This window comes from Lytechinus variegatus, chromosome 4 (assembly GCF_018143015.1).
Source record: "Lytechinus variegatus isolate NC3 chromosome 4, Lvar_3.0, whole genome shotgun sequence".
NCBI classification, from domain to species: domain Eukaryota; kingdom Metazoa; phylum Echinodermata; class Echinoidea; order Temnopleuroida; family Toxopneustidae; genus Lytechinus; species Lytechinus variegatus.
Window position 1 is genome coordinate 39812274 of NC_054743.1, and position 23448 is coordinate 39835721.

The following is a 23448-nucleotide window of genomic DNA, read 5'->3' on the forward strand; positions in this document are numbered from 1 at the left end:
CAGATATCATCACGATGGCCTGTGTGTGTGTGTGGGGGGGGGCGCAATGGCACTTTTAAATATCTTTCTAGATATCTACCAAAATCCATATGTTCTTCATGATTAACGTCTTCTTTCATGCGAACAACAATTTTCTATTTCTGCTCAGATCATTATCATGAATTTTTCAAGTAAGCGATGCTCCCTCAACAGTCATATTGTCATTTGTTTAAGAGATCCGTAACAATGATGAAATATGGAAAAAGCTTCAGGTTATTACAAATACATGTGCATAATGAATTAGGGTTATTTCTAAGTGTATATTTTTTTTATACGCACTGTATACATTGGTCTATAATGGTGGTGACTCTATCCGGCTGTATATAACTGCATGAAGATCAACTATGTTACATTGTTACCCTTTTTACACAGGCTAAAATTTCCTTAACTCCGTACTATAGGTGGGGCTAAATTGCCATTTAGCCCCACCTATAGTACGGGGTTAAGCTTAGCCCACTTTCTTTTTACACAGAATTTTTGCAAAGTGGGCTAACCTTAACTTTAGTACGGGATTATTTGGCCCTGCAAAAAAGCAGGGTTATTCCAGCAATTGCGGTGCTAAGAGCGATAGTACGGGGTTAAGATCGCTAGTGTAAAACGAAAGTGGGCTAAGCTTAACCCCGTACTATTTGCGGGGCTAAATGGCAATTTAGCCCCACCTATAGTACGGGGTTAAGGAAATTTTAGCGTGTGTAAAAAGTGTACGATTGAAGTACTTGTACTACGAATGATCGACAAAAACCACTAGTCCGGGGTTAGCGAATTTCGTGTGTGAAAAGCAAGCATTCCTTATCCGGGGTAAGCAATAACAATTTGGCATGTGTGAAAAGGAAAAAAAAATAGTACGGGGTTAGCGATAGTCCGGGGCTAAGAAAATCCTGTGTAAAAAGGGTATATGATATTGCAATTACTATCTTTAAATCGTTTTATTGAGATCTAATAAACAAAGATAAAGATATGGAAAAGTGTTGGTGGGGTTGGTGTATATTGGGGTAATTTACAATTGTTTCACACCTACTCGAACAAGACCTAATCGAGCATAAACAAACATACACACCCACCCCTACGAGATATGAAAAAACGAATAATATACACTGTTTTCATTCTGTTCACGATTTTCTTCTCATCGTTTATTCTCCTTTCCATTTACATGCATCGAAAAGGATTTATGAACTCATCCTGTCGTGTAGGAAAACATCTGATATACCATAAATTATTTGTTCTTGGAGCATGCGAGCTACTGTAACTGCAGTGTTTGTTGAATTTTAGATTTCGAAATGCAGATATCAAAATATCTGTATCTTAACCAAAAAAAAAAAGAAATTGTGTTTACGAATTACGATATGTGTATATGGAACAAGATAAAATAATACAACCAAGAACTTTTCGTCAAACTCAAACTACGTTTTCCCTCTCATCTTCAGACAATCTTACTGGAAAATACTCTGGTTTGGACGAAACATCTTCCATGGCGCCTTCTTCTCGTTTCCTTTAAAGAAAAAAAAAGATAAAAACACTATGAATAATGATGATTATGCAAATGATGTGTATGAGTATGAAAACTGTAATTAAGAAGGCGCTGGTGATGATGGTGATGATAATGATAATTATATTAATACTATTACTAACTGCTACTACTACTACTACTATTACTACCTCTACTGCTATTACTTCTATTAACAGGATTGATAAAAGTAGAAATAATAATAATCATCATCATGATGATGACAATAATGGTTATCAGATACTACCACTACAACCACTACCACCACCACCACCAACACCATCACCACTCTTACCAACCTCATTACCTCCACTGTTACAATGGTTACTACTTATGCTGCTGCTCCCACTTCTATTACTCTTAAGACAAATCATGTATGGAACAATATCTCCGTTCGAGGATAAAAAATCAGTTGAAATATATTGATGAAACAAAATAGGGTGATAGATAGGAATACACTCAACATTACAAACTCACTTAAAATCGGCTCTTGTCATAAACAAATCCCGATATATAGCCTACCTCTATTCAGAGGACAGAGAAGGAACAAAAATATAGAAAATCTCCAAAGTTTTGTAAATTTTGATAACAGCGCTGTTGGCAACTTGATCATTAATGTCATATTTGGTGGAATGACATCCTTTTGAATACTGAAGGTCTTCAGCACCAGGTCACGAGAAAATCAATGCAAATTTCATTCATTGCTGTGTTGAGGTTCATGTAATCAAGAAAAATCATCAGTATTAGGTTTTGGAATTATGAATATTTCATGTATATATGAATTACGGAGACATGAAAATCGACTTGCTGCTCCATAGCTACAAAGCCACGAGTCAAATGTGGCCATTATAAAACTCTCTTTAAGAATGTCGAATAGTCCGTTCTTCGGATTGGTCAAAAGTTGGGCAACTCGCATAGTTCTCAAGATTTCTGCCCGTTCCCCCCTGACCGCCCTTTGACAACAGGCATAGTTAATTTGGCTGAGATCCCCATTTAATTGCGTGGAAAATCTTGCCTTCTGTGGGGGGGGGGGGGAAGATTGCAGATACCATAAATATGAGCGCGATTTAATGGATAATTTTTGACAACTCGCGCATTTGCACGCAACGGATATAACATATCGATGAAACGATACGGATTATTGGCCTCTGCTTGTGCTATCCGCAACATTTTATTGAGTATTCCTAAAACATAGATGTTATTTAACAGAATCGGGAACGGAAATGAGTCGTGACGGATGTGTCAATCATCAGGCCATGTTGATGTTGTTCATGCCGTAATGCTTGCAAAAGGTGAGTTCGGCTAGATCTAACTCGGATTTAACGTTAACGTTAGAAGTTTGTTAGGGGATGCTTTGACTAATGTTAGATTTAGATGTATACCAAACTTGTTTAGATCTAGTGCTAGCTCTTCCACTCAATCTCAGATCTGACGTTTATAGATGTAGACACTTGAAGAAGTTATACTTATTATAATATCGGGATATAAATGGACTGGTTTGATTTTCAAAACCTAACGTTAGCCCTCACTTGTTTTATGGCCTAGAAATGTTAGACTCTGAATCTAGATCTTGACTATTTTAGAGAATTATACTTATTATAGATTCGGTTCATAAAACATACATGTATATGGACTGCTTTGATATTCGGGATGTGGATTTTTTTTTGCCTCGCAGGTACATTACCGGCCAGACCATGTCCTCGGGCAAAGCCATCGTGCATAGTCGCGTTGCGGTCCCCATGAGTCTATAGAAAGAATGGACATAGCAGTCCATATCTATACTTTGTAAAGCTCAGTAGTTCATAATCATAATTACAGGGAAATTCCCCCTGTCATAATACACTTACATTTCAAAGTTTTCCCCCTCTTCCAATGTGTCTGGTAGTTTCATCCCCCGAGTTTCAGGAAGGAGGAGGGTTGATAATCCGACGGCTACACCTGCTGCTCCGTAGATCACCATAGGAAGGGGATTCCAATACTTGGAGAGCGTGAGGATGAGGGGGGAAATGATCCCTGCTACGCGTGACGACGTTGAAAATAAACCCACTGCAGCACTCCTAACGAAAAAATCAAACGTAAAACTATCAACCAATGTATCTCTTAAGTTATTCCTTGTTATCTTCAATTCCCCTGAAAATTTCTGATACTTTTCGTTGATTTTATTCATTTTGCCAAGAAATGAAATATGAATATGATTGGAACCCTTGTACCTAAGTCCATGATGCAATATGACAGGTGATGGTACGTGATGAGTATTACGCTTCACTCACAATTTGATTAAGCTGTGATAATATACATATCGCATTTATTCATAATCATTTATGTATGACTAATCGCAATGTTCAACGCCGTGAATGATTCTTTTGTCTTTTTTATGACATGGGAATAATGGTCTGAAATTTTACAGCCGACATCGATTACCTGATCGATGTTGGGTAGAGTTCAGTAGAGTAGAGATAGAGAACCCCAAAGGCGGCAGATATTCCAAACTTGCCTATCATAGCAACGACTGTCAGTGCCGGTCCAGGGGCTGAAAATATAAAGAGGAAAAAAATGGTGTATTCCAAATGATACTGCGCTTTTAAATGTCTTTGCTTGGTGTGGTAGCGTTGTAGCATGAGCCGAGTATATAAGGGGATATAAAAAACTATGTACTCTAACTGCTGTAGATAAGTAAAATGAAATGGAACATCGGTTCTTTTTTAGGATTTTATGGGAGCTTTTATGTAGGTTGCCAGATAGAACTATCACCTCTGTTGCTGCAAACAAATTTTTTTGAGCAAAATGGGCTGCAAATATTCCAAATTTGCCAATCATATTGCAACGACTGTCAGCGCCGTTCCAGGGGCTGAAAATATCCAGGCGAAAAACGTTGTGGATTTAAAAAATTGTTATTTTTCAAATACCTTTACTTAATTGATACCCGATAACTTACGAACTACGGCTGTAGAGAGCAGCGATGCTCCACTAAGTAGGAGCAATCCACACAAACACCGGGGCCTTCCTATGAACTCGATCAAAAAGGATGCTAAAATGTAGGATGGGATCTCAACGGCTCCGGCCACAGCGAAGGCTACGTAGTCATTGACACCAAGGTTTGAGGTATTCAGAGACACTCCATGGTATACGACTGCGTTAACCATCCTGAAACAAGAATAGAAATTAGAGAAACGGTGAAGTAGTATAGGCCACGGGTAAGCTAATAAAACTTTACCAAAAAAATTGTAAAAAGTGTTATCTCGAAAGGAGGGGAAGAGGCAATGTAATTTTCATCCCCAGATGTATGTAAAAGGCTTTTGAATCATGAATTGAACAATCTGTTCCTTTCGCATGTTTTATTCGTATATTTTGAGATTTTATTTTATTTTTTTTTAAGAAACAAAATGCGTTTGATTTGGGTATTGATATAACCTTTAGGAATTGGTCATAAAACATGTACCAGAAGACAGCCTTTAATGTCATGATTAAAAAAGCTCGGTTTGTATAAATCGACATTCCTGTTTTTGTTATGGTCTGTCATGAGCATGCATATAACCTGTTTCCGAAACTTCAAAGCTAGCTAATCTTTTATTGCGATGTTAAGTAAATTGTTATTTACACTTTTTAAAATGAAAATTCATTCCGCTAAGATACAAACCAGTTGAAAATGAGATTGATGGTTCGTAGCCGCATTTTCGGGGTTCTGAAGAGATCCAGAGCTGATACTTGATGCCTTGCATCCTCTAATATCTATATAAAATCAAATACAACCATAATTGTGGTTGGTATCAAATTAATATCTATGGGTAATGTGCATTTGTAATGGAAAATTAAAAGACGACAGTATCCATTAAAACATCATAGATGCTTTCTTTTTATGTGAAAAATACAGTGCATATGTCGGACTATGCCATCATTGATATACATGTAAACAGATCTATACAATTTGTAATTGGCTTCGGCATATTAAGCTACGGTTGTAAGCTATCGTCACCAATGCCAATGTTGAGAGCCAGCCCTTCTGGGAATTGAGTACAGGTTTTCATGATTAGGCCTATATAATTCAAACCTTTAGAATCAAGGCCCTATATAGGTTCGATCTTACCCTTTCCTTCTTGAACTCTTCGGTAAAAATCGGCGATGGCAGGGTCTTCTTGTTAGCTTCTGCTAGTTTTACAAGTGTCTTTTCCGCTTGGTCAAATCTACCTTTAGATATTTGCCACCTCACCGACTCGGGGAGGAACCTACCAAAGAAATACGAACTCTCTATGCAAAGGAGCTAATCTGGTCCCTTTTCACAATCATTTCAGAGTGAGCGTTGTGGCCCAGTGGATTAGTCTTCTGACTTTGAAACAGAGGGTCGTGGGTTCGAATCCCAGCCATGGCGTTATTTCCTTCAGCAAGAAATGTATCTACATGTGCTGCACTCAACCCAGGTGAGGCGAATGGGTACCCGGCAGGATTAATTCCTTGAATGCACTGAGCGCTGAAAGGCAGCTCGAGCTAAAGCCGGGGTAATAATGATAATAAACAATGCGCCTCGGAATAGAATATTTCTAGATAGATGGCGCTATATAAATATTATTATTATTATTAACCAGTCCTGAAGGTATGAGATTTAAATCCTTATTATTAAGTTATTAAGTTTTTCTATTTTATTTTTTTCAGTGAAAAGTGTAAAAGAGACACACACATTCACTTCAAGAATGGTAAAAATTCACTCTTGAAAGAGTGAAATCCTATTCCGTCAGGACTGGTCTTTCATCTCTGAGAGGAGTGAGATTAGGGACCAGTTTAGGTCCTTTGCATTTAGGGAGAAGTCATTCATAGAACAGAAATATATAGCGAATAGATGACCAAAATTACGCTTATTGTTCTCATATTATTCTCGTAGAGAGATTTTTCTTAGTGATAATGGTATGTATATAATATATTTTTACATCTTAACAAGTATCGAATTTACACAAACTGGTCTTTTAACTTGAATTGCTTTATTTTTAAAATCATGAATCCCTCCATAAAACTTAGAAATTCAATCCTTTGGTTGCATTAATACCTCAGTCTCGTTAGCTAAACGGCGACCGTACGGCGAGTCGAAAACAGCAGTTTTATTCACTTTTATCGAGCTGGTACAAAAATGTTAAAACTGCTGTTTTCGACTTGCTTAACGGCCGCCGAAGAGCAATTGTGTCTGAAGTATAATGGAACAGGAATAAATCGACAGTATCAAGAAATCAAATTTAACGTCGACAAAAATTGTATTCTTGAAAATATATTACCTTGCCACGTCACTTAAAATAAAATTGAATCGTACTAAGGGACAAATCTAATGTAGATATTAAACTGTCGCTTACAATCAATTACACATCCTAAATACAGATTTTGAGAAACCCACAACATACAGTCACTCTCAAGCATGTTAAACACAATGGCCCGTATTCTGATGTCGGGTTTAAGTTAAACTCAGGTTTAAAGTTGTGGTTTAAGTATGGAAAGCCAAAAGTATCCAATTTGTTATTAAGTTGTTTGTTTCTTCTGTTTACTGTGCTCTTTCTTGATTCATCGATGGTGAAGCCAATAATCTTTTTATACTTCCTAGATAATTGTGACTGAGTTGAGAGCCAAATGAGCTGAAGTATGATACCTCTACTGTTAGTGATTTATGTAACAATTGGCTCGCCATACTTAAACCACAACTTTAAACCTGAGTTTAAGTTAAACCCGACTTCAGAATACGGGCCTAAATCATTCCATGTCTTCTAAAGTTAGAAAACAAATATAGTGTATTTGATATAATTGGTTTCTTACATCATTATCACGATGAGGACGATGATAGGGACTGTAGCAACGATCTCTAGAGTCTTCCAGTAGCGAATGAAGTAGGCAACCAGAGCTAGGGATACATACCCCGTGGCAAAAGGGACACCAAACAGCAGTCCGGTGATATACCGTCTGGATGGACCTGCATATTCATTAACTGAAAATTGACCGGCACAGAAAAAAAATGTTTAGTTTAAGATCAGTACTTCATTGTGGTGTCGGTGATTATTTTTATTTCAAATACAATGGTAAAGTTTTTTTTTTAAGATTAAATGAGATTTTCAAGTACAACTGGAAAACATATTACGGAAATTTCACTGGATATAAAAATGATTAAAAATGAAAAGCAATTATTTTCTAACACGTCCAAAGACATAGGAATCTGATTCACCTTTAATAAACAGTGTTAAAATGCTTTGATGAGGATTCCGGTGTGAGTGTAGAGGTGGGGTGTAGTGTATGTGAGAATGTGTATGCTGAGGTGCGTGTGTGTGTGTGTGTGGAGAGGGAGAAAAGCGAAAAGAGAAGAGGGGTGTGCACGTGTGTGTGTGTGCGTTTAAAGCTAGTGGCCCATATTCTGATGTCAGGTTTAACTTAAACTCAGGTTTAAATTTGTGGTTTAAATATGAATAGCAAATTATTACATAAATCACTAACAGTAGAGATTTCACATTTCAGCTCATTTTGCTCTCAGATCATTTATAATTGTCTAGGGAGTATAAATAAATGTTTGTCTTCACCATCGATGCATCAGGAAAGAGCACAGTAAACATAAGAAACATAAAACTTAACAAAAATTTCGACACTCTTGGCTTCCCATAATTTTAGCATAGATTTAGACCACGGTCTAAGTTAAACCCGACTTGAGATTACGGGCCATCGTGTGGAAGTTTGTGTTCGATTTGGGTTTATACACAATCATAATGATACTACTACTTGAGGCAGACATAAAATCCTCGGGCATGATGGATTTGGATGAAAACTTTCATAAATCTACACTTGTTGATGAATTAGCATTATGCTCGTTCCAGAAGCCCTGGTGTGTGTTTCATAAAAATGTTCGTAAGTTAAGAGCGACTTTAAGAACGACTGGTGATCCTTTCTCGTGGCAAATGGTATATTCATTGGCGATTGTTTAGCGCGTAAGAAAGGTTTACCAGCTTTTCTTAAAGTCGCTCTTATCTTACGAACAGCTTTTTGAAATGGCCCCGATGCAATTTTATCGTTTATTGTACAGTCCCACCATACGAAAACAACTCCAACTTGACAGCCGGTATGGCATTGGATAACACTAAACCTTTTATTGGATCTGGGGTACGTTCTTTAGTGTGACTGCGACATATGTGTTTAACGGTAAAAAAAAAACCCAAAGCGGATCTTTTCCTAATCATCAGGGGCAATCCAGATAGGAGCCATGCTAAAAATTACCATCTCTCCTTATCTGCAAGTACTTTTGTCCTACAATGGATGAAAATACTATGTGCATTCCTGGGAATTATGTGTGCACTTTTTAATGCCCTACCTAAGACGAAAGCGATAATGTAAGTAGCTACGGCAGCGCATCCTTGGATGAATCGAATGGTAGTAAAGACCCACCATGATGGAGAGAAGGCAAGGGCTAACCCGGTGATGAGCCGTATGATCAAACAGATCATCAAAGACCACCATCGTCCTATCCTATCAAGGTAGATAAGAGGAAACTTTAATGCACGTAAAAGCCACACTTGAACGTTTGGACGAGCTGCACCTTTTACAAACGGAAACCGAGTTTGGCCTGGTCTTTTCTGCTAAATGCCAAAATTAGAACGAATATTGTTTTGACAAATCTTAAATAATCATTTATCCAAATTTTCAGCACCTGGCAGTTATGATGACTTTAAGTAGAACCGATGGCTTTGGACACGCCCACAAAATCGATTGAAAATTTGAAATGAAAGATTCCCCTTTTGAATCGGTCAACCAAGAAACTTAAATGTCATGCAGTTTTGAAAGATAAACGCCCGAATACTCTGAAAACTTTTATGGTAGGAAATCGCCACTCACACTTGCGAAACATACTCACACATCAGCCAAAGATCCGAACACTAGGGATCCAACTAGGTATCCACCAAAGAACACTGACTGGGATACTTGGGTAAGATCTTCCTTTCCACAAACCAGGTTAAACTAAGGAGGAAAACAAAATAAATGTTTCATGGAACTGAGCGTGGGAGTTTCTTTAAAGAAATATTTTTTTCTTTACTTTAACATGAAAGTTGCCGTTATTCTTTAACCAAATTAGATGCACTTTCAGCAGTGTTTTTTGTATTCTCCCTTCTAATCCTCTCCAGAAATTTTCCCTTTTTTGTAAGTTATGACAAAAAAGAGGCGAAGATGAAACATAAACTGATTGTTGCAGAACAACAAAAGCGATGTGTTATTTTAGTTGAAAAATTCCTCAAAACTGTAGCTGAATGAAAAACACTAATTCCTTCTCAAATTCAACTGATTGTCGCCGATTTCGAATAATTGCTTCCTTTCATGCACTTAAGCCTAAATCAAAGATGTCCGTGTCTCTGTATTATAGGGTTATCATAATTACCATCATGCTGGTTAAAAGTTTGCCCAATATTGTTTACAGTGCACGAGGGTATTTATGTGTCCATCCAATTTGGGCAAGTATTTTACCCAATGCGGGAAGAATATTGTCCAGTCAGATTAAAAAATAGGCAGCAATTACTTTAGAGTGGGCAAAATTTTCATCACAGTGGATGAATAAAAATCCCCCCAATGCTCGATGTCGGTTTGACACATAATTACCCACATGGAAGACGTTTACCCAATATGTTTTAAAGTTGTACATTCACGAAATTGGGAAGTTTTCTCTTCCATGACGAACGATGGACTCAAACACATAGAAAATGTATTGCCAAATGCCTTCCGGCTCGGTGTAAAAATGGCAGAGGTAAAAATGGCAAAGGTAAAAATAGCAGACCTAAAAATGGCAGAGTAAAAAAATGGCAAGATTTAAAAAGCTACTAAAATTTTACGTTAACAGGGACGTCATTAGCGCGCAGTTTCTCCCATAAATGGTGTAATAAAAATATCAATGAAATGTCATTTTAAAATAATAAAATGGTTTTGATTGTACTTTAAGTTTATTGACATACAAATAATTCCACATCTGCTCCTGAAAGTTTTTTTTATTAGCAATCATGAACCACTGATTAAAAAAGTTTGAAGTAGATATTTTGTGCATAAAATACGGGGTAGTAACGAGTATATGACGTCACAGATCAAAAACTCAAACTTCTAATAAATTTCTTCATCTTTGATGGGTTTTCAGCAAACCTTCACCAATCTATTTTTTCTGCTATTTTCACAGTAAACCATTTTTCAGGGCGAATTTCCCCTTCAAAACAGGTCGATAGGATGGTACCTAAGAAACACCTACAAATTTAAATCCCTGATTCGCTACACATTTCAAAATTCATGCGGTAACCGTTACCACAGAAACTAGTTAATGAACCTGATATCCACTTGGACTAGCTGCAATGAGGTATTACACTGAAAAAAAATTAACACTAGTTGCTGTTACTATATCATTTACATTAAACTATAAATGTATCATATCAATATCTTTTCTATCCATTATGATGTTGAAATATGAAAAAGTTACTTTTATTACAGAACGTTTCGTTATTTTTCTGTTATCCAAGTTATGCAAGTGGTTGAAAGAAATCCCGAACTCGTCTATTTCAGTGTGTTAATGGTAGCGCATATTGGTGTTTACATTAAAACTCGTTTGTCATGAAGTGCTGTTCTACTATACAAACTAGTCAAGATAAATCCTTTCATCACTTACTAATTGGAATAATTTTGACATGAAAATGTTTGAGTTTAATCATATCGAGGATAAAGTATAGACCTAAAATTATTTTTTTTTAAATCCAAATAATATCTCATCAGTTTCTAATACTCTTTTTGTCGATAGGAGTCATTCAAGGTCAATAATTATGACTGATATTAACTGCAAAGGCTCTATCTTTTCCTTGCTGATCTAGGATGCCATGACTTTTACCTCCGTCATTTTTACCTCTGCCATTTTTACTTCTGCCATTTTTACCTCTGCCATTATTACCTCTGCCATTTTTACCTCTGCCATTTTTACCTATGCCATTTTGACCTCTGCCATTTTTGCCACTGCCAGTATTACCTCTGCCATTTTGACCTCTGCCATTATTACTTCTGCCATTTTGACCTCTTCCATTTTTACCTTTGCCATTATTACCTCTGTCATTTTTTACCTGGCACCTGCCTTTCATGACAAAACACTTCAAGTATGTCTTTGTCGAAAATTGGAGAATCAAAACATCAGAGTCGCCTTGGACTCTGGTCAAACGACATATTTCAATTTTTTATGGTCTGGGCTGAAAATATTTATATCTAAAAAATAGAGTAAAATTCACAGAGCAAAGTGCGGAAAATTTCATCCAAATCTGATAACAAATAATGAAGTTATTGAGTTTTAAAATCTAATAATATTTTTTGAAAACAGTTACATGTATGTGCACATCGTCATGAATATTCATTAGGTGGGCTGATGATGTCACATCCCCACTTTCCCTTTTCATATGTTATTACATGAAATCATAAATGTTTCATTTTTCATACATGTGTAAATGATGTGTCCCCATTATGATGAAATAAATTGCGGCAATAAACAATAACTAATGCACTTAATCAGTTGTCAATCCTGTTGTTTTAGATCTTGGTAGAATTTTTTTGAATAAACCTAATTTCCTGTAATAAAATACAAAAGAACATGTGGGGATATGGCATCATCAGCCCACCTAATGAATATTCATAAAGAAATGCCCAGAACTGTTTCACCGGAATAATGCAAATCTTTAAAATTCAATAACTTTGTTTTCCGATTTTGATCAAATTTTCAGCATACTCTAATTATTATTATATAATTATTTCCAGCCTGGACCGTCCCTTTAACAACTGAAACTTAATACCAAACTGTCTTTCCGGTTCACAAATTTTAAAGGTCATGGCCACTTCAGAAAAATGTTGATTTGAATCAATAGAGAAAAATGCACAATGCTGAAAGTTTCATCAAAATCTGATGTAAAATAAGAAAAATATGACATTTCAAGGTTTCGCTTATTTTTAACAAAATAGTTATATCAACAGTGTAGTAAAATAACGAGAAATCGTCATTACGGTGTAGCGTTAATTTCGGTGAAAGTTACGTAATCTTCGCACACCGAATTCGCATAGCGGCAGCATGGTCGAGTGATTTTTGTAGCCTGTTATTAGTCGTTTCGCGCGTATTTGACACACAAGCTTGCACCGTGCAATGATGCACACAGCACCCATGCTCTTGACCGAAGAGACGACCCAACATGCCCAATGAACTTACACACAAACGAAGGCCTATACCTCGGCTATCTTTCCTTGTATGCACACGTTAATGCACACACCAAACCCCATCTCCCTGGTATACACATGATACATGTAATGATAAGCATGATAAGAGAGGATTGAGATGAATGAGGGAAATTGTTCTCTGACCATCGACGTGATCATTGTGAATGTAGGCCTACAAACATGCACGCTTACTGACCACGGGACCATACAGCCAGTACCAAATTATTCACCGTTTCCCCCTTTTCTGCACTTAACAGTCATAAGCCAAAGGAAAAATAAGGGATATTAATGATTCATGCGATATTGGACAAGTCATGTAAGTTTTATAATTTCATCATGTTCATCTGTTTTGTAATTGACGATCCTGATCCTTCACTGTGTCGGTGAACTGCATCAAGGACTCATCATTTTTAAATAGTTTTTACTGGTTTTTATTGTACATGTCAATCTTATGTTCCCCGTTGCTATCACCTATGAATATTAATACTATAACGAACCTTCAAGTACGACGTTGTGTGCATATTGATCAATATACACTAAGTGTAGAATGAAAGTTTACATATCGGATACAAAAGTTTACGTGAATGACGGCTGTCATAAACGCCTATCAGTCGTTTTATTCAGCTCGGCAAAACTGATGTACAGGTTCTTTTGGTAATTTATAACAAAATGCCACGGTAAAAAAAAAATCGGCGCGGATAGATCGAATGCTAATAAAGTTGAAAAACAAAGTATCGTACTTTGCAGAAATCCTTTTGTTTTGGGACAAATCGCCGGGAAGGGAAAGAAGGGGAAGAGCTCGTGGAATCGTTCGCTCTCGCTCGTTTCTCATAGGTTTTGCGTGGAAATCTCCGTGAACCGCTGGCAATGTGCAGCGCTCTCGCTGTTATCGATTCACTGTGGTGACCTCATTTTATTACATGTTTGCGTAATGACGATTTCGCGTGATTTTACTACACTGATCAACGAGCCAGTTACATCCAAATGAGAGAGTCGATGATGTCACTCACTCACTATTTCTTTTGTTTTTTTATTGTTTAAATTATACAATATTTCAATTTTTACGAATTTGACGATTAGGACCTCCTTGCCTGAAGTACAAAATGTTAAAATAATGGAATTTCACGTGTTCAGGGAGGAAAGAAACTTCATTTCACATAACAATGACGAGAAAATAAACATATTTCATATAATAAAATACAAAAGAAATAGTGAGTGATGTCATCGGTTCCTCATTTGCATACCGACCGAAATGTGCATATAACTGTTTTGTAAAATGAAGCGAAACTTTAAAATGCCATAACTTTTCTGATTTTACATCCGATTTTGATGAAATTTTACTGTTATGCTTTTTGAATTTTTCTCGTTTTATTCAAATCAAGTTTTTGTTGGGTGGACTTGTCCTTTAAGGAAAGACCTACCAGCTGATCATTGTCATTTTGACGGGCATTTTCGATACATTTACTGTCACCTTTTGATGATCATGATGATTTACACGTTAATATTGTTAAGTTACTCATGAGTATACCTATGAAAATAAACACCCATGGATCATATGGCATCATATATTGGACTGGGCAAAATTGTGGGTCCAAGACATTTGCTCCGGTGACAACTGATCCGCTGTAAATTCCAAACACTAATGGAATCGCCAACCTCAACCCTGCATTTAACACTATACCCTACAATAAACCTAACTCGACACCTAAAATAAACCCTATTACAGTCCTAACCCTAACACTATATCTTGGACGAAATAATGCCCGGAGCGATAGTTGCAGGAGCCAGTGTCGTGTCACCAAATATATGACGTATTAAATTTCATTATTTCGGGGTGCTCTGGAACAAGGTTCCTTGAGAAACAACCGAATATCTCTATCCATACAAAGCAACCTGTGATTATGTATGATTTACTGGCTATTTAACGTGTAAGTATGCCATAAAGACTAATAAAAATCTAATCATTATGATAATACGTGCATTTAATTCTCCTGCGAGAAAACTGCTGAATCAGACAGTTTCCGTGCGATAATATTTCAACAAAAGGTTTTGGATCAACAGGAAGTTTAAAAAGAATTTAATGAGAGGGTCGTACCATAAAAATTGTGCGTTTTATCGCCTTTTAAGGTGTTTGACTGTTAGTCTTCATTTATTTTACGTACACCCTACAATTTGCTTACCAATAGAATATTATCGCATGTAAACCGTTATGAGTCCCATTTTCATAATTTTGTTCTCCTTGAAACGGAAGCAGAATATGATACATAAAACAAGTGCCCTTAAAAATATTTATAGCCATACAATTTATAGAGCAGTAAATACTTATTCCTACTCCTTGGGTCATGCATGAGCGTTCGTGTCAGAGAAGTTACACTTTTATCATGTTTATGTATCAATATTAGTGTATTTCGGGGAAACATTTAACATCGAATCTGAAGGGATTTGGCGCCTGAAATATTTGGGCCAAAACACGCACTAGGACCTATTATCATTATATACGTCATTAGTTATATTAATCATGATTATAATTGCTTATATCGCTAAACACTTTCTTTATCAGAAGTCTCTAAGTGCTATACAGTGCGTATCAAAAAAAGTTTGCACTTTGAAAAAAATCCTGTAAAATCATATATTTGAAATATCCTGAAGATTTTTTTTTTCATTTTAACATTGGTACAGATCCATTTATGCAAATGACGATATAGCTGTCGAAAAATATTTCCGCTTGAGTGAGCAACACTTACTTTTGAAAAGTTAGTGAAAAATGATTTGCGCAGAACTTTGAAATAGTTATGGAAATAAAAGTAGACCTTAATCATGAAGAACTCATGGAATTCAGCTAGTAAAATTGATTTGAAAATATCTTCTACTTTGTTTGACTTGTTTCCTTTGCCCAAAACACTTCGAAGAGTGCATTTCGCCCCATCCCACTCCCCCACACACCGAGGCCATCGTGACGATATTTGCTTTACACTGAGCTGTGATTTACATGGAATGGCTTAAGCTTGATTTTCATTTTGTTAATCATTGCTAAGCTTGGGGGAAAAGTGTGGAGAAACAATTATTAAATGAAAAATGAAATGTAAACCCACTTTAAATGATAAAAACTTAGTGAAAAAATGCTGGAGATGTCTGATATAAACTTTTTTTTAGATTAAGTTATGTCCTCAGAACCTGCTGGCACAAATAGGGTAAAGGTTGCGCTTACTAAGTGTTGAAATTTCAATTTGGGTGGCAAAATCGTTACAAAATGCTTGAATGTATCCGTTTTATTTCAATTGACTAAAAGTGCAAGGAAAATGTATGATAAATCTTTCGCAGTGTAAGTTTGATTTCGCCCTTTCCCCTTGACACAGCATGAAAACGAGCATTTCTGCGCAAACAAATTTCTGCGAGCTTTACAGAAATGGACAGTGCTCACTCAAGTGTAACATTCTGACAAAACTTTTATTTTCATTGGATAGGTGAGACCCAAACCCAAGATTATATGTGAAAAAATTACCCATATGTTGTATATTTTGTAATCCCCAGGGCTTTTTCAAAGTGTAAACTTTTTTTTGATACGCAATGTACAGCAATAGCATGTAATTACGCTGGCTTTATTTTATTGGAACAGTCATTATTCGGAATTATCCGTATCATCGAATTATTACAAAATTTCAACGAGACTTAGACTTTTTCGGGGCCTTTTGATAAATGTGAGAGAAACAGAGACAATGTCTAGGAATACTAGCTTTTGACAGTCATGGCAGTTGCTTATCAACCATAGCAATTTGTAGTAGTGTTAAAGAGGAAGTTCATCCTGAAGAAAAGAAGAAAAGTTTGTTAAAAACAGAAATAACAACAACAAAATATTGAAGATTTGAAGGAAATCCGTACAAGATTTAGAAAATTATTAGAATTCTAAATTTTGGATTTGTGACGTCATAAATGAGCAGCTGCCCATATGTCATGTATTATATAATGCACGAATTTCAGATTTTTAATGGTTCCTGATGGTTTATGCCTGTTTTCTTTTCGTGATCGGGTGTGATATGATTTGTCTGTTGATATACAAAAGGTACAGTAGGGGAGACCGGGGTTAGTTGGAACATGGGGTAAGTTGAAACAAAGTACTTTTCTTAAATGCCTGTAAAATAAATTTATGCAATACTGCCCTCAATTTATTGCAATAATGATTCAACACTGCTGTATTATTAATAGCAATAAATTGAGGGCAGTATTGCATAAATTTATTTTACAGGCTTTAAAGAAAATTTCAATGTTTCAGCTTACCCCATGTTCCAACTAACCCCGGTCTCCCCATAAACCATTTTCAATTTTTGAGAAAATGACATTTCTTTGATCTCTTACCATTCGTGATGTGTAGGAATGCTGCTCGCATATGACGTCACAAATCAAATACTCAAATTCTAAGAATTCTTAAATTCTTTGATGGATTTTTCTCAAAACTTCGGCAATACTTCATATTATTTTTTTCTTATATTTTTACAATAAACTTTTTGTCAAGGTGAACTTCCCCCTTCAGTACTCACGTCTGTCACTATGGAAGATTTGTATTGACTGGTATCATAGACCCATCCCTGATCACATGGGATAATGTGCGGTAGTGATTCGGTGCTGTAATTGGACGGATCCATCCCAGGCCAGAATCCCACTCCTGACACATTATATTTCTCACATTGTGCGTAGATCAGCTTTCCATCTGATGTATAGTTCGCAGGGATGCTTGCATTCTTCTTGGCAATCTGGCAATCTTGCAGATCTAATCCAGAACCCTCACAAGCTTCCAAAAATGACCCATCTTGAGTCTGTGGAAAGAGAACGAGATTAAAAATGGAACTGTTTATCACAAAACTTTCCAGAAATAAACGAAAATCAAACAAGCATAAAGCATGATGCTCAACATTTAACCAAAATTAGATGTAAAAATGAGAAAGTTTGGACATTTTAAAATTCTTCTTATTTTTTATGAACAGTTAACATGGTTGCCTTCTCCTCAGAGTAATATTCAAGCGAGAAAGTAGACATGGTAGATGAAATTGCCCATAATTTATTGTAAAAACAAATACAATGTAATTTCTTTTCGCGCATTTGACAATAACGAGACTCTTCATCAAATCACAATAGATTCAATCGAGGTGATTCCTCTTCGTCACGGTGAAATCAAACTTAGTTTCGAATATCCACGTGGAGAAAACCGAAATGTTCAACATTTGTATGTAAAAAAAGAAAGAAAAAGAACAGTTTGTGGGTGACGCCATCGGTTACCTCATTAGCATATTGATGATTATGCATATTACTGTTTGGAAAATAAAGTGAGATTATCTTATATCCAGTTTTGATTATTTTTTCAGTGTTATACGTTTTCATGATTATTTCAAATCATCTTTTTGCTGGGGATGAACTTGCCCTTTGAATACTGCGTTAAATAGGGCACTTTACACGTAATCACGAAGATTCAAGGTAAGCTCCGGCATTAAACTATTTTAATTGGAAAGGCAGGTCTTGTGTTATCATTTTAATAAAATTTGATTTATGTTGGCATAATCAACGATAAATTAAAATTGTGTTTAGACAGTCAGAATAATAGAGTGCAAGGGTTACGCGTTGCCAACTTACATCAGTGTCGAAATAAGATGGTAGATATAATAATTCACTTTTGCGAGGGAAGCGGTGACCTTTGCCGTTATTGTTGCATTATTCTATGTCTGTTGGCCAATGATATTCTGAGCACTATGAGAGAGATAAGGGCGGGGGGGGGGGTCTGTGAAGTAATACATATTTCGTTTATACCACTTCGAATTACACTACGGCGGACATAATTCCGCCAGGAAACTACCTTATTCCAAAGGCGAGCAAAAGCTACTTTCAATAGGTTATACAATGGGCCAGGCTCGTTGCTACGTTGGTGCATAAATTGTATTTTGTTGGGCATACATTAAGTATTTAGAAATTACCATTAAAAAAGCATTCCAACCGATTGGTCTATTTCTGCAACTGCCATTCGTGACAGTACCGGAGTATTTTCCGGGGCCGCTAAGTCACTGAGTGACAGCCCAAAGTAGATCTAATGCTAATGAAGGGGGTCCAATTATGCTAATGAAGGGGGTCCAATTTTGTTTCTTATGTCTATGAAAACCTGACAAAGGTGGATGGAAATGAACTAAGATAATATTTAACAGACATGCATGTATTCAGATTTTTGCTTCAAATTTCGATACTCTCCTCCGATATTTGATGTGATTATATTCAAAGAAAAGCGAGAACAGACTTTTCCATTATTTAGTTGTAAATTTCTTATTTTCTTGCACAATTATTTCCACAAAAATTAAAGATAACCTGAATGAGCCAAAAAGAATACCCGATACTCGCTTAAGTGAAATCCTGACGTATTTTTTAATTTAAATTTGCAATAAATGTCATTGTTGTTAATTTATTCATTATGTTTTACTTCCTTAACTTACTCTCACCCCGTGGTATTTTTCTTCCAAATTCCTTTGATTTTCCCATGGGCCCTCTTCCTTGATAATTTCTTCTATATTCTTGCCAATAAAGGCATGAGTAGACCTTCATTATGCCTTTGATAATCTTTTCATTTCAGTCAAAATGTAAATAGGATGACATACATTTCGAGCAATGAAATTAGTTTGCTTTATGTATCATCAAACATTTTTATAAAACTCTCTTTTTAAGTACGAAATTTCGTACGATGATTATGTTGGAAACGTAATGTGAAAAAAAATGCGTTCGCAATGACGGAAGGGAACATACCCCCGTTTTGAAAAAAAAGGAGAAAATAAACCCTCTCTTACCTCACACCAGTGATCAACGTTCGGTGTAAAGAAAACAATAATCATCGACGCATAGGAAGAGAAGAAGACCACGGTGCTGGTGATTGCAAACACCCTCCTCTGGTAGGGACCAAACTCACCAACTTCCCGTAGAAGGTCGTCAAGTTTAAACATAATTGAAATACTTTGTAATGAAGTGGAGAGATGCAACTAAACTAGATCCCTTGATGATCTACATGCACCAGTATCCAAAGACAAAAGTTTGGCATCTCTCGAGAGAGAATTGTATGAAAATTATGTTTATGAGCGAATGAGTTGTTTCACGGAAGTAAGCTCTATTCCTTCCCCTAGGTCTTTCTGGGAGCTTCAAGTTATTGGCCTACATCATTTAATTCTCTTGAACTTTGGTATTGTGCGTGTTCCGACTGGGTCAATATTATCAAAACTTGTTTCGCACAATGCGACTGAAATTTGATTCATCTGGTTTCAGAATGTTTCAATGTGAACTTTCGTCCCCCATATGATAAGATTTCTTTCATTCTTTTTTAAATACAAAAACAGGCAGTGACATTAAAGTAACCTGCAGCGCAGTAATACTAGTTTAGATTTACCTTTAGTTTTATGTGGACCATCAGCATGGGCGAAAATAACTATCAATTTCGTAATTGTAGTGACCATGGTTCTGAAGATACAGTTTAGTACGCTTCTGCTGTAATAAGCTTAGTCCTGAAAAGGTATGCCAGGTTGTTAATTGTAGAGAGAAATATATGTTGCTATGTCAGTAAATATTTGAAACCCCTTGTCGAAACAATATCATTACTATATATTTTTAAATTATTATTACTATGCAGTTCTTAATTTCTCTTCTTTTTCTTTAACAAAGGAGGCGAGTTTCCTGTAATTTTACTATTTGTTGTCTTTATGAGTGTTATGTATTAGGTACTGGAGCCTGGCGAGTACACATGCTATTAATAGGAATGTGGAGGCATGCTCTTGCTGTTGTCTAGTGCATTTCTCCTTATTTCATTTCATTGTTACTTTTCGGGCTCTAGTACCTCACACAAATCTAAGTTATTTTTGTGCTATATTATGTCAAGCATTACAAACATTCCTTAATCAGTCCGGCATGGGTATTCAAATTCTTTCTAATACCCGTCTTTATTTCTTTTACTGTATCTTGCCTGGCGTTACATACTTTTTAGAATGTTTGTCAATGTGTTTTATTTGAATTTTAATAATGTGCAATTTTATTTATCGAATGTGCAATATTCTCTCAACGGTTTTTCCATGAGGGCTCGCATGCCTCTGGGCAATAGTACTGAATTTCACTTTTGCGAGCCCTGGCCCACGGAAAAACCGTTTTCTTACTCTTTTCTTTTTCATTTCTACTTTATCTATATTTAATTATTCAATTTCAAATTGTATTTATGTAATTGCATTGTACAATTTTTGTATGTTTTTATGGCCAAATAAATAATAATAATATTAATAACAAACACCATCCAAACTTTATCGGTCTCTGAGTGTAGCTATTTTTATTGTGTATATTTTCAGAGGGGGTGGTTCTCCCATGGACATTCATATTATCGAATAGTCAATGAATTCACTAACATGTGGCCTTCACTGTGCTCTGAATAACATTCTCTTCATATTTGCATACTTTCATCTTATCGTGTTCCGGCGTCAATAAGGCCGTGAGTTGAAAGAAGCAGTTCGGGATAAGACATTGATATTGCACAAACTGTATGCGCAGAAGATAATAAATCACTTAAATCCTGGAATATCAATTTGCAGTTCTGTTTACCTTTGACAATCTCAGGTCCTTGTGTTTTATTTGGGAAAATATATGCATATTTTAATATAGAGGCAATATTTTGATTGATTTTCTAATATTTATAATCCTAGTTTTCGAATTTTCCTCCTAATGTTGCAAAGATACATGGCTCATATCATGTAGAGAGCATTTCTTATGTTATTAAGGTCATTATGTGTATGCGGAAGTGTGCGGACCAAATGATAGCATATTTTTTTTGTCACCCAATCGTCTGCTTCTTAATTTTGCTGCTTCAAATCTGAGGCATGTGGATTTAAAAGCATTTTTTAACACTGGGCATCAGCCGGCAAAACCAAAACCAAGAATGCTATCCCTTTGCAAATAAGATACGCTTTAGTAGTCGCTATTGTCAAACACCTGTATGCACATAATCACCAGGCGGCGGATCCCCTTCGATCAAAGAAATGATAGCGTTGAAGTCCATCTCTAATAGCTCCATGAACGGGATATATCCCGATAATGCCCCATTTGCATTTTGTTTTATGATCATCATTCATGTCGCAAGAGGACGGCAGTCGTATTTTCTTTTGTCCTTCCATGGAAACAGACATCTGATTGAGCAAACTTGTTTGATTATTGGAACGCAAATCCCCATGCATGCCAGTTTTTAAACTCGCTGAGTAACACAGTGCATCTGCTACATGAAGGATATTGATCAATACCTATACAGTAGAGGATAAAATGCCAAAAAATTATTTAGTATTGATATTCTCGATTGCATAAACAGTCTGTAAGGCCCGGTCACATATTATAGCCTGACGCAAGGCCCACGCGTTAGATTTTAGTCAAAAGTGTGGACAAAATGATCGGTGCATCGTTGTACGCCCCACTCTGGTAAGGAATCTGGGAAAGGCGCTAACGGGCTTGCAACGAATGCATCACGCGTTGCCGACGTGTTGCGTGTATACATGTATTGGGCGCGTACAGACCGTACATAGATCGCATTTTTTTCTAGAACTCCCAAAGGTTCTTTTAGAAAACGATCAATATGAGCCTCAATTTGTCATCATCCATGAGGGCTGGATGAAAAGTGACGAGGAAGGTGGTGCTTGGCGCGCTTATAATTATACCTCGCCATGAGTACACGATAGGCACACGCCACTAGGAACACACAAGAAGAACGTTGAGTGCGCTAGAGGGCCCGATCAGCAATCACTCAACTCGCTGCACATTCACTGGGAAAGCGGTAAAAGCACGTTATACCCCTTTTCCACTAGGGCCAGGACAGCGTCAGGACAAGGCGCGGAATGTAATAATTGCAATCCGCAACCCTTCCGCAACCTGTCCGGACATTCCTGGGAGTGTCCGCACGCTGTCCTAAACCCTTCCTGGTGTTCGGGAAATCAAAATTTGTCCGCATCCAAATTTTGGTCTCGACCAAAATTTCGACGCGGATATTGAATTCCTGACACCTTCGGGACCTTGTCCTTACGATGTCTTGATGATGTCCCGCCCTTCCTAAACCCTTCCGCGTCTTCCGGAAGCCATCCGCGATCAGGTCAGCTCAGGTGGGTGTTTCATAAAGCTGCTCGTAAGTTAAGAGCGACTTTAAGAACGACTGGTGATCCTTTTTTGTGATAAATGACGGTTCACCATTATATTTTTAGCGCGTAAGAAAGGTTCACCAGTCGTTCTTAAAGTCGCTCTTAACTTACGAACAGCTTTATGAAACACCCACCGGTAGCAAAGAAGAAGCCATGCCGAATGTTTCAGGAACGTGCGGATTGGAATAAGAAGGCAAGCGGACAGTTTCAGGAACGTGCGGATTGGAATAAGAAGGCAAGCGGACTGTTTCAGGAACGTTCGGACTGGAATAGGAAGGCAAGAGGAGTGATTCAGGAATGTGTGGATCCATTGCTAATCCCGACCTTTCGTTTGAGGACGCGGACGCTAATTTACAACGGTAGTTGATTTTGGAAGAGACTTTTTGGGCCCGTCGTAAAACTCTAGCCGGCAATGCAAATTGAGTGACATGAGATTTTTTTTTCGTTTCGCGTCTGCGACGGAAACGTTCAATATGCGTTTCGTGTGCAAAATTCTGGTTGCTACTATGGTAACAG

General features: G+C 36.8%; 1 protein-coding gene across 1 annotated transcript; it reads right to left on the minus strand.

Moving 5' to 3' along the window:
* Positions 1-1119: 1119 nt before the first annotated feature.
* LOC121414032 (organic cation transporter protein-like) lies at positions 1120-19765 on the minus strand. The gene is made up of 11 exons (XM_041607072.1): positions 19576-19765; positions 17296-17571; positions 9405-9508; positions 8865-9019; positions 7331-7499; positions 5628-5766; positions 5181-5272; positions 4479-4687; positions 3965-4073; positions 3391-3600; positions 1120-1528 (listed from the first exon to the last, which is right to left on the minus strand). The coding sequence occupies exons 1-11, from the start codon at positions 19726-19728 to the stop codon at positions 1435-1437; spliced, it is 1710 nt and encodes a 569-aa protein (XP_041463006.1). The 5' UTR covers positions 19729-19765; the 3' UTR covers positions 1120-1434.
* Positions 19766-23448: the final 3683 nt, after the last annotated feature.

What these genes read in the sequence shown, in the direction of transcription:
- LOC121414032 (XM_041607072.1), bottom strand. Translation starts at nt 19,728, where the DNA reads ATGTTTAAACTTGACGACCTTCTACGGGAAGTTGGTGAGTTTGGTCCC. An exon ending in GTCCTCATCGTGATAATGAT is followed by an intron (nt 5,767 to 7,330) that starts GTAAGAAACCAA and finishes TTTCTTTGGTAG; the next exon opens with GTTCCTCCCCGAGTCGGTGA. An exon ending in GAGGGGGAAAACTTTGAAAT is followed by an intron (nt 1,529 to 3,390) that starts GTAAGTGTATTA and finishes TTTTCTTTAAAG; the next exon opens with GAAACGAGAAGAAGGCGCCA.